Source organism: Trachymyrmex septentrionalis, unplaced genomic scaffold (genome assembly GCF_001594115.1).
Source record: "Trachymyrmex septentrionalis isolate Tsep2-gDNA-1 unplaced genomic scaffold, Tsep1.0 scaffold126, whole genome shotgun sequence".
NCBI classification, from domain to species: Eukaryota; Metazoa; Arthropoda; class Insecta; order Hymenoptera; family Formicidae; genus Trachymyrmex; species Trachymyrmex septentrionalis.
This window is the reverse complement of record NW_017304395.1, coordinates 797,857-811,344: the sequence shown is the minus strand read 5'-3', so window position 1 is coordinate 811,344 and position 13,488 is coordinate 797,857. Positions and strand designations below refer to the sequence as shown.

The window sequence follows — 13,488 nt, the reverse complement described above, 5'->3', positions numbered from 1 at the left end:
ATATATATATATATAAAATTAGTTCCAAAAACTTATTTAAAATATATATTTGAAATAAGACCGAGCCCTGATCAATACAAATATTATTTGAGTAATCTATAATAATTATTAGGGATACATCGGATCGTAAAATTATCGAATATCGGATGCCTGATATCACATTCTTTCGGATATCCGGGCGGATATCTAGAATAAGGCTTCTAAAAAAAAAAGAAAAGCAAGGGAAAAAATAGCGACAATAATTTTCTTTATCTTTCTAATGTGAAAAGAAAAAGAAGAAAGATGAATTGTGCAAGAAGTTTAGTTGAAAAGAGAATAAAATGCTGCATTAATGACACAAACTTTCAATATAAAATTGTAGCCGAATATATATTATATTATCAGATACTAATGATATTCAGCTATCCGACCGGATAGTAAAAAAATACCGGATAATATGGAATACCGGATATTTTCCGGATATTCGGAGTATCTCTAATAATTGTGTCGATTTATTCTATTAAAAGGATATATGAAATCATTTATTAAATATTTGTCGGTAAAAAAGGGAGATCGCTTTTTTGTCTCGCTTTTTTTTTAATCTTTGTATCTTTTTTCCGGATCTTACAGTTTATTGTAAACTAGATTTTTGGAAAGAACAATTTTTTTTATTTCTAAATATTAGTTACTATTTCAAAATTTGGATTAAGACTTGAGTTACAAGATTTTAGAGCAGAAAAGTGTATAAGCTGCATTACTTCACTTGAAATTTAATGGGTTAATGCTGCTTTGAAGAAAAAAGAATCATTAACTGAGTATACATCCATTAATGATGAGGAAGTCTGATTTGAAGATCTGACAATTAATCAAGAGAATACCGGACATCATTAGTTTCGTTGGCTGCTAATTAATTTAGTTTGTTTTATTAAATTATTTTATTTAAATATGCGATAAAAGTTGAGAAAGAGAGAGAGAGAGAGAGAGAGAGAGAGAAATGCTGTTGTCAATACGTAGGAAATCTCTAAGACACCTGGAAAAAACGTTATCTACATTAGAATCTTTGCATATGTATATTTGTTGTCAGAGCAAAATAATAATATAACGCTTAAATAACTTATATATAAACATGTATACACATATATATACATATATATAAATATATATATATATATGTATATGTATATAGTAATTTTATGTGAGTCTCTGACGTGGTTCGAGATCTTATTTAAATAAATTCGATGAAAAAATGAACGTTTTATATATTTCGTGCAAGATACCCTCCTCCTCCTCTCTCCCTCTCTTCTATTCCCTTTCTATATTTGTTTATAGTTGCATTATATTGCACTTTTCATATTTAAAATAAAATAAGTAGGTATAATCAGGCTATTAAAATCAAATTCACATCAGACTACGCAGAAAAAGATTGAAGATTAAGAATTGAAAATTAGAATTCGATCAGTAAAATAATTCTAATTTTAATTCGTTTTATTCTAATTGATTCAGATTTTAATATTCAATTCGCAATCTGCATTCTCCAATGTATGGACTGATACAAATTTTATTAGATGTTGGAACATGCGACGCGAACAAATCTTTTTTTCTTCCTCTTTTCTTTTTCTCTTTAAATTTTATTTTTTATTTTTTTTTGTTATTTTTTTTCTATTCCTGTTTGTCTATGTTTTTAGAGAAGTATAATAGTAATAAATGCTTTTATCTTTAGAGTGTCAAAGATTTGCCTGCCCACAAGCGTTGTATTAATAATTATGGGACACCTTATATATCATTCTATCCTTGTTTTACTTCTAGCAAATCTAGCAAACAAAACTAAAATGAAGATAGAATGACAGAAATAGTGTTAATAGCGCGTCCTTCCCGAACGCACCATATCTCTTTCTCTTATTTCGCCATCTCTTTTTCTCTTTCGCTTTATTGAACTTTATTCGCTTGACAACCGATTGGAGTATCAGCTGTTCGTCAGGTAAAAATTGGCGGGAAACCGGCAAGTAGAATCTTAGCAACCGGAGTGGCACAATAGCACCGTCGAAATCTTGGCGGCAAGACGAAGTTCGTGTTTACGACCGAATGTGGACATCAGGGCCGATTCTCCAGAACTTGAATTGCAGCGGGCGCAGTGTCGATCGCTATCCGCCTTCTCTCCACCATCACGATGACGACACGTGCCGATCACAGCTTCATCAAAGAAGAGGTTAGTTACACAAGCACAGTCTAATTCGTCTTCTTTTTTCTTCGTCATGTTTCGTAATCCTGACTGCAATCTCCGATTGTAGGTATCTGCAGAACCCGCTGGATTGCGTCGCTCACCTAGGAACTTGCCGCAGCGTCTAAAGGTGTGTACGACGATTGAATAGTTGGTGGTGGCTATTGGCAACAGAGAGCCTCGCGTCAGCACGAAGTGATGGAGCATTTTTTTACTTTCAAACTTAAATTCGGATCGAATACATTAACTGGAGATAGTCTGGTTTGTTGTGTTGGAGATTTCTGTCTCGAATAAGAATTGACGAACTTTTTATTTAAAGGGCCAAATAGTAAATATTTTATTACATTATAGACTTTGTAAGCCAAAAGCATTATAGATATTTAAATCACAAAAAAAACTTTGAATTTCCAAAAACTTCTTAATTAACGAAATTTAAAATATGATGGTAATAATAATTATGTATTAATTATGTATTTAGGCCACTTTTTATATTTTATTTGAGATAGTTTCAGATAAAAAGTTTAGAGAAAAAAATTTCTCTAAAAGATACGAAATAGTTATTGATTTCTTACTTCTGTTTTCTAGGAAAAGTTGAAGCAACCAGAACCCGAAAGAGAACCTGATATAAAAACTTTACCTCCGATTGTTTTCAAAGGATGCATTCAATATGCTGATGACTTCTTTAACTGTGCTCAGATTTGTGACGATCTCATGTGAGTGCAGAAGACATAAAATATTTCTCAAAAGTGCAAAGAGATAGAAAAAGAATCTGGAATACAAAGAATTATATATATAGGCTGCAAGAAAGATTAGAAAAATATATACTATATAATCCAGGTTTAAATTTTATCTCAAATTTCTTTTATTTCTATGTTCAAGCTTTAGGGTTTTTATCATATAACACATTTTTTAAGCTTATTGATTTGCTATAAGATAAGGAGATCCAAGGCTTTCTCAGTCTTACACACATTTGTGATACAACAAAAACGCACAAATGAAATAGCATCTTAAAGCTTGAACATAAAAATAAAAGAAATTTGAGATAAAATTTGAACCTGGGTTATATATATTTTTCTAATCTTTGTTCTAGACAAGAAGTTAAGCGCAGTGAGAAGGAGATCGTGCCAATAGGTTTTGATCTGGAATGGCCATTCAACTTCCAAACTGGCAGCGGAAAAACGGCGCTCGTGCAAATTTGCTTGGAGGACAATGTATGTTATCTCTTGCATGTCTATTCGCTGAAGAAGCTTCCAGCAGCATTTGTTGAACTCCTGTGTCACTCGAAAGTCAAACTCGTTGGCGTCAATATTAAAAAGTCAGTAATTACTAATAAATAATCTATTTCCATTTTTTTTTTAGAGAATAGTATTTGAGAGATTAATTGTTTCCAAAAAGACCTTGTTTACTATTTTTTTCAATATGTTAGAGTTAAAATAATTTATTTATAGATAAAAATATACGTATTATATGAGACTTTCATCAAGACTATTAAAATTTTTTTCATTGTTGCTAATAATCGAAAGAATTTTTACAATCTGCAGAATTTTTTATAAAATTACAACATTATAAGCACTTGCTTTCTGTTCTTCAAGTTCCATATGTGATTAATTGTCATTGAACAAAGGTTTTATGCTATCACATTCGGTTTGGTTTATCGAGAATCAGTAGTTGTGTACGCCGTAATATCGAAACTCATTGGTGTATACATATGTATTTTCTTTATTTATATATATTGCATTATCTTTTTTTGTTGTTGAAGTAAGACTTACTTTATAATCTCTGTTTCATTACGCAAGTTTCAATACAAATGAACAGAGTCGGAACTAAGATGTGACGAAAAAATTAGTGCTCCTTTTCTATTATTGCCTCGATTGAAATACTTAATCCCAGCTCTGTAAGTGAGGGCCATAATCGATTAAAAGGGATCTCGGTATCCAATAATATTTTTGTATGAATTTTTATGATTTTACAATTCAAACAAACTGCGCGCCGGTTGTTTGTCGAACACAGTCAGAAACTGGAGTATGTAATACATACAAATTAAGTTGGCAAGCAGTTTAATATTATCACTGTAATAAATGTTAACACTGTAATAAAATGGTGCATATAATTTATGCGAAAATATTATCTCAGCCGGGATTCGCATTTGAATCTTCCGAATTTCAATTCAATCACTGAGGCATATGATGATATTGTTTGAACTAGAAATCAGCCTTGATCGAAGATAGTTCTCCTTTATTCATTTGTGTTAAACATTTCTTTTTTTCCATTTTCACTTAATATTCTCTATAAACTTCATTTGGCGTTATCTGCATTCTTTCGCAAATGCTTCTCCTCTTGTAAAAAAATATCAATAATCGCATATTTAATATTTTGCAGCGACGTGTGGAAATTAGGGAGAGATTTCAAAGAATTTCCTGCTCAGAAAGTGGTAGAGAATAATTGTTTGGACTGCGGTACTTATGCTAATCGTGTCTTGAAGCGATCTTGTCGTTGGAGTTTGGAAAAATTGACTGCTTATTTGGTATTACATATTTTTTCATGTTATTCTTACAGAATTTTGACGATAAAATTAAAATAGGGAATCTTTATACGTTTAGTTGAAGAAAAAAATCAGCAAAAATTCCAACGTGCGAATGAGTAAATGGCATGTACAACCCCTCAGCAACGCCCAGAAAAATTATGCAGCCACGGATGCTTATGTACGTACAAAATTAGTTGAAGCCGTACTATTATATATATGAATAATCAAATCATATAAAGCATAAAAAATAATATTAATTTAGTACGAAAAAACTTAAATATTCAAATAGATAATATTAATTATAGTTATTAAAAAAATATATATATGTCAAGATCATAATTTATAATAATATTAATACAATCAAATAATAATTTTTAGAATAAATCAATCAAATATAGAAAAGAGCATGCAAGCCAACGCTAGTTCTTATTGCGAATAATCTTAATGTTGTTATTCATAACAATGTAATAAATTCTAGACGTTTCGACCATTATTAGGCCATTTTCAATAATGTTTAAATACAATGTTTATATAAATTCGTCGTTAAATTTCCCTTATGTTCTTCTATTATAAACAATTCTCTTAAGACTTTGAAAAGCATTTACAATTAAACTAGTTAGAGAATATACGTAGAAGAAAGCCCTCTATTATGAGATAGGCGTTTAATTAGATAGCAGGCGTCTAATTAGGGAAATCCCAAACTGCTTTTGCTCACTTTGCGATTTTTTTGCTCACTTTTTACATTTTTTTAATTTTCAAAAAAAAATAGAATATGAATTAAATTTTATAAAACGTTATCTTAAAGCTTATTAAATTCCCTTCAAAATTATCTATTATTTTTTTTTAATTCTACCCATAGACTTCTAGCATTTACTCAAAATGAACTCGATATATCATAATAGGGACCTTTCCTCTAATATAGAATATAATTAACAATATAAATTGAAAATGTAATCAGTTAAAATTTCGCTCTTTTATTACTCGCCGCTTTGCGGCGTTTCGTATGTATATGTTTCATTCACAATATGCCATTCTGCTTCCTTTATCAATTGCTCAATTTTGCTAAGAAAAGATTGGTGTTATACCTTACTATTTTTATTTCCTTGCAATAACCATGGTCAATATTTGCATGGAAGTCGGCAAATTTGTCATTAAGTTAAACAAATTTATTAGGAAAGTCATTAAAGTAATGCAGTCGTTATAAATTTCAATAAAATACAATCATTATGTTGATAGATTGAAAATTATTGTCTACAACATATCCAATACAATTTGACTATCATTATTGCGCATCCATCAATTTCTCAGTTAACTGTACGAAATTGCGACGAGAGCAGCACGATGCTTATAACATAATGGGTCGATTACATATGTATCATTGACAATATGCAAAAACGAAGAATCCTCTCCTCAACTATTTTTGAAGAGGGGATATATCTTCCAATATCGGAATACATATTTGGAAATTTTTCCGTATCACTATGCTTATTTAAACCATGAGTCCATCTGCTTTTTTATATATATCATCTCTGATAAGAGTCTTTTATGATAAAATGGTTCTTCGTCTAGAATTTCTACTGTTTCTCGTTCAAAGTCATGATTTTCTTCCAATCTATATTCAGATATAACCGATAAATTTCCAGTCTTTTTATTGATCATTTTGATGTTCTTTAACACGAGTTTTTAGATTTCTTTTCGTTTGTCTAACATAAGTGGATTTACAGTTTTGACAATTTATTTTGTAGACAACGTTGTTACGTGAAAATGGTTCCAATTTGTCTTTACCTTAATGAATTTAGTCAGCTGATTTATCGGTTTAAAGACTACGTTAAGATTATATTTCTACTTATATTTCTGAAACTATCTGAGATATTACTATAATAGGGAATTGTGAAATTTTTTTTTTAATTAAATTATTCTCATTGTTATTATGATCAGATCTTTTATAGATATGATTTTTTATTCTATTATTGATGATAGCAAATATAAAATCTAAAGGGTATCCATTCATCCATTTAAAAGTATAAAAATGATTTCTTTTAAATTCTTATCATGAAATTGTGGATCCGATAGAAACAGAGCTCTATCAAGCAGACATGATAACATCCTTTTTATGCTCCATATGGTCAGAGTGATAATTAAGATATATCTTAGAATTCGTTGGTTTTTTGTAAACATCGAACACAATTTTCTCTTCCTCAACTATCAATTTTACATTAAGGAAACTGATTCCGTCATCTTCACCTATCTCCATAGTGAATTGCAATCTTGCGTAAATAGAATTAAATAGTTTTAAAATTCCATCAATTTTATTTGCTGATGCAACAAACAAAATATTATCTACGTATCTAAAATAAAAAGAAAGATGGGGACACGTTTAATTACAATCTCCTTTAAATCGCACATCACTAAGTCTGCTAATATATAGTGAGTATAAAAAGTATTCGTACAGAGAAAATATTTTTTTAAAAAAACTTTATTTTTAATAAGTAAATATTATCCAGTGAGAAATGAGTCATCGAATTGATATCGAATCGATATAAATTGGAAGATTTTTAACATCAATTTGATGTTAAATCGATTCGATGTTTAATTATCGATCATTTCTTATTGGATAATTAATAATTTATTTATAAAGAATAAAATAGACTATATTTCTTAAAATTATATATACCAAAATGTTGTGTATTAATTATACAAAATATATCATCCGAAAAATAAGAGGAAATTAAAAATTGTATTGTTTGAATGCTCAAAAAGTATTCGTATAGACGAGAAATTTAGCTTCTAAAATCAGGAATACATGCTAAACTCATTTATTTATATTAGAACAGAATGTGTTCATCGTATAAAATTGCTAATTAATGTTTATTTTCTACAAATAAGGCTTTTTTTATAACAAATTTCCTTGTACGAATACTTTTTACTCTCATTGTAGGTGCTAGAGGTGAGCCCATAGAGGTGCCGAAGATCTGTTTATAGATAGTTCCCCTAAATGTAAAGAAGGTTGAATTTAGAATTAAAGAAACTGTCTATAAGAATTCTTTTATAGGTATATTAGTGGTCTTAGAAATATGATTGCATCTAGTTTTTAAACTTTCAATTGCCAAATCCTACCAGCACATTTGTGAAAAAAGATATAACATCAAAAGACACCAACTGCTTGTTCTCTGGATCTAAAGATATTCCATTTGGTAATTTTACAAGTTGGAAACTGTTCTCAATATTACTAAAGTGTTTAGGGATACTACTTTTAATAATATTGTGCAAAAACTTAGCCAAAGGGTAGGGGGACTATTAATGCAAGAGACTATCATTCCGAATGGAATATCTTGCTTATGTATCTTCGGCAACTCATAAGCTTTTAATGAAACAACATTAGATATTCGCAATAACTTGCATACTTTTTTTCTGTATTTGTATAATTTATAATTTAAAAATGATGAAAGAATACTAAATAAAAATATAATCATTAAACAACTGGAATATCTTCATCATTCAAAATAACAACTTTCACACATTTGCAGGTATCCCTTCTGTTATACATGACACTTGATGCAAAGGCCATTACTATAGAAAAGGAGAATCACAACGATGAGAATTCGTTAAATTTTTCGAGCTAACAAAATTCTTGCTTTTTAGCCTTAAAAACATTCAATTTAATGTCATCGAGCGTCAAGATGCATTTACGAGTGGTAAAAGTCTTACTAGCCGGTCGTTTACCGTACGGAGTTGGTCTACAATTACAAAAGGCTTTATCAGATCATCATCATAAACATTTGAACGCAGTAGCAAATACGCTATTGCTCTTGGAGCATGAGCCAGTGTATACGGTAGGGATACGGAGCAAAGGATATACGGAGGAAGACGAGAAGAAGCTGAGAAGCCTCGGTGCAGAATTTTGGAGGACGAACCGCGGTGGGCTAATCACCTTCCATGGACCCGGTCAGTTGGTGGCTTATCCAGTGCTCGACCTCAAGCAATTCCATACCAGTATCAAGTGGTACGTGCATGAAGTGGAACGTATGGTGATCCGCGTGTGCGCCGAGCTTGGTATCAAGGCCGAGACCTCGCCTGACACGGGAGTCTGGGTTGGTGATCGCAAGATCTGTGCCATAGGCATTCACGGCAGCCGTTATGTTACCACCCACGGCCTCGCGCTCAATTGCAATACTGATCTTAAGTGGTTCGATCACATTGTGCCTTGTGGCATCGAAGGCAAGAGTGTGACCAGCATCTCTAGGGAGCTGGACATGGATGTTACGATCGCTGATGTGCTACCGATTTTCAGAAACGCTTTCAGTAATCAGTTTGAGTGCGAGCTGATCGAGTACCCGCTCAGCGAAGCTTCACAGCTGCTACGAGATGCACGCCGTAGCGCTTTAAAAGTATGATAATTGTGACAATTAAATTTTAAGAAACAAAATAACTTAGACATTTTAACAAAAATGCGTAGCTTTTTCTTGACTGCGTCAGAATAAGGCGATAATCTAATGAATGTTGTTTATGGAACTTTGGAAGATAAGATATCGGGTGTCTAGTGATCCTTGAATATCCTTAAATCCTGGAATTTAATGTATTCTGGAAAATTCCCGGAAAACTCTGGAATTTCAGGGCTAACTTGGAAGTAAAAAAATTAGAGCGCGAAAAAAGAAAGAATTTGTTCCGAATTTGTTAGCATTTTAATTCATTCGTCATATAGAATCTTAATTTGATATTTCTAACTTGAGTATAATAAAGGACTCTTCTAATATATAATAACAGAGTTAATATATCAATAGGGCAATAAGAGTTAAATAAAGTAAATTCTGTCGTATAAAATTAAAAGTTACATATTGAAGAAAAAACTAATTATTTTATATACTTTGTAAATCTTTACATTACAAAAATAATAAAAATTCGCATAACATGTTTCGGCTACGAGATTGAGCCATTCTTAGATGTATAAAAAATTACTGATTCTTTGGAGAATAACGTGAAATGTAGTAAAAAATTAAACCGAAAATGGTCAGAAGATCTTGAGAGGTCGAACAAAAATTTTTCCCAGAAAACGTAGATATTTGTAAAATATAAAATAACTTCTAACTTAATAGTACAAAGCATATAACATTGTGTGAATCGATGAAAATTAATCGATGGATATATCCTGGAAAAACTAGGATTTTTTTACCTGGAATGTTCTGGAATTGTCCTTGAATGGATTAGTCAAATTTCGCTGGACACCCTGGATATATATTGTTTTAGAATTTTAACAAAATATTATGAATTGTCCATAAAGTATTACCACAAAAATTGTTTGTAAATCTTGTAATATTAATTTAAAAGCATCTTATATAAAAATAATAGTCTCGTGTGTACGTTAAATTGTTAAGTAGTTTCATATGCGATTTAATTTGAAGAATTATTTAATAATCTTTTTATTCATTTGTCAACGACTTTTTATGACAACCATTATTCTTGAGCGATTCTGTGCGATGTAAATAATAAAATTATAATAAGTATGTTATCAGAATCTGAATGTAATACATAAATCAAATATTTCATTGATTTAACACAAAATTCATATACGCAGGTACCGAAGTATCAATGACGCGAGTCGAATGCATAAATTTTATGTTAAGTGTAAACAACCATCCTTAAATATTATTTCAATTATATACTATCGATATAGCTATGTGACTATAATCGTTTAAATTGAATGCATCCTAGACTTTACATGTCTCAAATTAAAAAACTTCGTGACTAGATCGATACAGACCTAAAAAGTTTGAATAATAAAATATATGCGCGCGACTTATCTTAAGTCTATATTACGCATTAAATTTAAAATTGAAACTATATCACAATTATATTTCTTAAGAGATCAGGATTCAATTCGATCGAATATTAATATAAACGAATAATCGTAATATAATCTCAATCTCCAAGATATGAATGATTATAGCATTCAATTTAAACGCGTCATTGCATTAGTAAAATTTACGTAATGAGCATTCAATTCCACAAGTTCTCAAGCAATTCAATCGTGGAAGTTTCTGAAAGTATTTATAGAATTTCCTTAAAATATTTAATTATTGAATTATTGAAAATTTGCAAAGCTTGAAATATTAAAATCAATCGTGAAGAATTAGAAATGTTTTAAAAGACGTCATAGAGCGATTCAAAACTCAGCTTTCGATAAAAAAATCTTACAAGGTTATGTATCACGCTTTGAAACGATTTAAAGCGTTTATCAGCCTATCACTAAATCTATGTATAAATAAAACTAGTATCACTCTGTTAGCACATGTAGGTATCTTTGATTGTAGAGCTCCATGGTGAATATACCAACAATTTCAACGACATTGTGAAGAGAATTAGCAGAATCCTTGATAAGTCTAATGGCTCTTTCCACGTCTCCCCGTAGCTCTACGTACTGCTTATTTACCAGGAGCCCTTCCAAATTTTGCATTGCTTTCACAGCCTCTGTGCTAGGACGAATCTCCATCGTGTCTGGATCGGTCAACCTTGAAGGTGCTACACCGGGCGAGTGTGAAGTATACCTCACTAGTTGCTGATCGGATTTAGATTCCGGTAATTGTGCTAAACAATAGACAGCTATAGCGCGACTAAGGAACTTGCACCTGAAAATTTAATGGAATTAAAGTGCTAAATATATGAAGAGAATAAAAATCTACTTTTCGATAGTTACGTCACTGTAACTTACCGTACGGTGAGCTGAGAACCTTTTCTTAATCCAATAGCCCCAAGAATACCCCATCCTTGTCCTGCATCATCCGCTACTGTTAATAATACTCTTGCTAATCCCTTTAAAGCTCTGGCAGCGATCACTGTGTTCTCACTGTACTGACACTGTCTATAGGCCAGCTCGCATGTTTTTGCCCACAGTAAAGGCAGTTTGTCTTCTACGATATCTCTAAATAAACGAAATTAACTTTCTCAGAATTTCGTTTTATTTAATTTTTGGAAATACTTACGTGGTTTTAATAGAACTAATCCAGTCCACCAAGTTAATCAGAAGCATTCCCTCTTCCCGGATATCTCTGCAGGACGGAAGTCTTTTCAGCAATACGGAGTAAAGGGCTAACAATCTTCCTTCTGACACCAGTACGGATTCTAACGGCGGCTGACGCGGTACTACAGGCTGTAAGACCATCAACACTGACGCCCATGTCGGTCGAACATCTTCCGTTACTAAAAGTGTATACATATTCAATTATAAATAAATAAGCTAAATGTGATACACACAAAATAACGAGAATAGTTGAGTTATCATTTACTATTGTATTTGAAGTAAGCTTCCAAAGCAGCCTCCATGAGATGACCTAAAGTGGATGAAGAAGTAACCGCCATTCCGATTACTCTCAATGTTCCCATTAACACCGGACTGCTAGCAGTTCGCTCTAGCAACCATGCCGTCCAACTGCTGCGAAGATGATCGATCAATGTTCCGCTTTGGTTGATCGAGTGCAAGAACTCAGTGATTAGCAATCCAGCTTCAGCAACCTGTTGTGACTCAGATACAGCTAGGCAAAAAAATTAACATTATAGCAATATTTTAAGGAGAAAAGTTTTTAGATTTCTGAACTCTTCAGTATTTAGATCTGAGCAAGCTAGATTGTATTATAGGATCTTAGATTCTTAAAATTAGATCGGTCAGTTTTGAAACCTTGATACTCACTGCTAGTGATAACGATTTCCATCTCGTCAAGCATCCGGGATAACGTGCTAGAGAAAGCTTTGTTATTAGTCGAGAGAAGGGACTTGTATCTTGTAGTGCAATTAATCAACAACTTCACCGACGAACGTACATACATCTGTCTCTTTTTCAGAGTGGTAGGATGAAAATGTTTCACCGTAGGGTCATAAGCTGCTGCTATTTTCAGTAAACTGTATATCAAATTATGTTTATATTCAATACTGTTGTATTAGTTCTTATACTGTAAATACATTATGAATTAGACTTACTTATTGATAGCTACATCGATAGCATGAGTTTGATCTTTACCCAGACATAGTATCACTTTGGGATCGCAACTCATCACATGCCAATTAATTACTTGGTCATATGCTATGGCGTCAATTAAATGCCAAGAAAAGCTCTCGGCTTCCGTGACCAATTGCACTGCTTTCTCGTTCTGAAACATTAATTGGATTGGCTGAAGTTCTATTTTTCTTTTAGTATATGTTTTATTTAATTAATATATTTAAAATTCTTTTTCTAATTTTTTTTGAAAATTAGAACTTAATTTTTCAAATTTTACTTTATTTCTCGAGTTCTAGAGAAACCTGGGACATAGCCTTTATTTCTGCCAAAAAATATAATCTGCCGAAATTTCTCATAACGTCCGATAGATCTCTGTGAAGCTGGCATCATTAAAAAAAGTTCGCCTATATATTATAAGTACTAATTTATTACTAATTCATTGCTCTAGTCTCAAATTTAATAGTCCATTCGCAAGAAATTAATGCCAAAAATGGGGGTGCTGGTTTCCACTTCCCAAACATACATAGACAGGATTGAATAAGTTAACTTTCTTTTTACTAAATTAAGTTACAGTTACACCACCTTAAAAATTAAATTAAAAGTTAAATTAATGAAAAAAAGTATTGAAAAGTTAAAAATCAAATTTGTTTTATTTCATGATTTTAAGTTAACTTTTTATTAACTAAATTAAAAAACTAAGTTAAAAAGTTAACTTTTTTAACTAACAAAGAGAGATTTACATATGTAAAGGGTGGGCCATCTATTGGTACGTTTTTGAAT

The 13,488-nt window shown here is 31.5% G+C and overlaps 3 protein-coding genes across 7 annotated transcripts in view; 2 read left to right on the top strand and 1 right to left on the bottom strand.

The window, feature by feature from the left end:
- Nucleotides 1-1,919: 1,919 nt before the first annotated feature.
- Nucleotides 1,920-8,355, top strand: LOC108755903 (Werner Syndrome-like exonuclease). Of its 2 annotated transcripts, XM_018499309.1 has the most exons (7): nt 1,920-2,185; nt 2,268-2,327; nt 2,783-2,910; nt 3,288-3,512; nt 4,577-4,721; nt 4,798-4,899; nt 8,249-8,355. In XM_018499309.1, exons 1-7 carry the CDS (start codon nt 2,147-2,149, stop codon nt 8,342-8,344), a joined length of 795 nt encoding a protein of 264 aa, XP_018354811.1. In that variant the 5' UTR covers nt 1,920-2,146; the 3' UTR covers nt 8,345-8,355. The 2 variants fall into 2 exon arrangements, with proteins under 2 accessions (XP_018354811.1, XP_018354820.1); XM_018499318.1 differs by lacking the exons at nt 1,920-2,185; nt 2,268-2,327 and adding an exon at nt 2,364-2,458.
- A 13-nt stretch (nt 8,356-8,368) lies between these two features.
- Nucleotides 8,369-9,499, top strand: LOC108755913 (putative lipoyltransferase 2, mitochondrial). Its single transcript, XM_018499332.1, has one exon. It carries the CDS (start codon nt 8,384-8,386, stop codon nt 9,113-9,115), a length of 732 nt encoding a protein of 243 aa, XP_018354834.1. The 5' UTR covers nt 8,369-8,383; the 3' UTR covers nt 9,116-9,499.
- Nucleotides 9,500-10,820: 1,321 nt separating this feature from the next.
- Nucleotides 10,821-13,488, bottom strand: part of LOC108756272 (ectopic P granules protein 5 homolog) — a 22,849-nt gene continuing 20,181 nt past the window's right edge. For 2 of the 4 annotated variants that reach the window (XM_018499940.1, XM_018499959.1), the window contains 6 exons: nt 12,690-12,859; nt 12,403-12,611; nt 12,002-12,247; nt 11,699-11,915; nt 11,428-11,637; nt 10,821-11,344 (listed from right to left, as the gene is read on the bottom strand). In XM_018499940.1, coding sequence (XP_018355442.1) covers nt 10,993-11,344; nt 11,428-11,637; nt 11,699-11,915; nt 12,002-12,247; nt 12,403-12,611; nt 12,690-12,859 — 1,404 coding nt within the window. In that variant the 3' untranslated portion in view covers nt 10,821-10,992. The remainder of the gene's footprint in view (nt 11,345-11,427; nt 11,638-11,698; nt 11,916-12,001; nt 12,248-12,402; nt 12,612-12,689; nt 12,860-13,488) is intronic. The other 2 variants (XM_018499969.1, XM_018499949.1) reach the window with 1 other exon arrangement.

What these genes read in the sequence shown, in the direction of transcription:
- LOC108755913 (XM_018499332.1), top strand. Translation starts at nt 8,384, where the DNA reads ATGTCATCGAGCGTCAAGATGCATTTACGAGTGGTAAAAGTCTTACTA.
- LOC108755903 (XM_018499309.1), top strand. Translation starts at nt 2,147, where the DNA reads ATGACGACACGTGCCGATCACAGCTTCATCAAAGAAGAG. An exon ending in AAAAATTGACTGCTTATTTG is followed by an intron (nt 4,722 to 4,797) that starts GTATTACATATT and finishes TTATACGTTTAG; the next exon opens with TTGAAGAAAAAAATCAGCAA. An exon ending in ATGCAGCCACGGATGCTTAT is followed by an intron (nt 4,900 to 8,248) that starts GTACGTACAAAA and finishes ACACATTTGCAG; the next exon opens with GTATCCCTTCTGTTATACAT.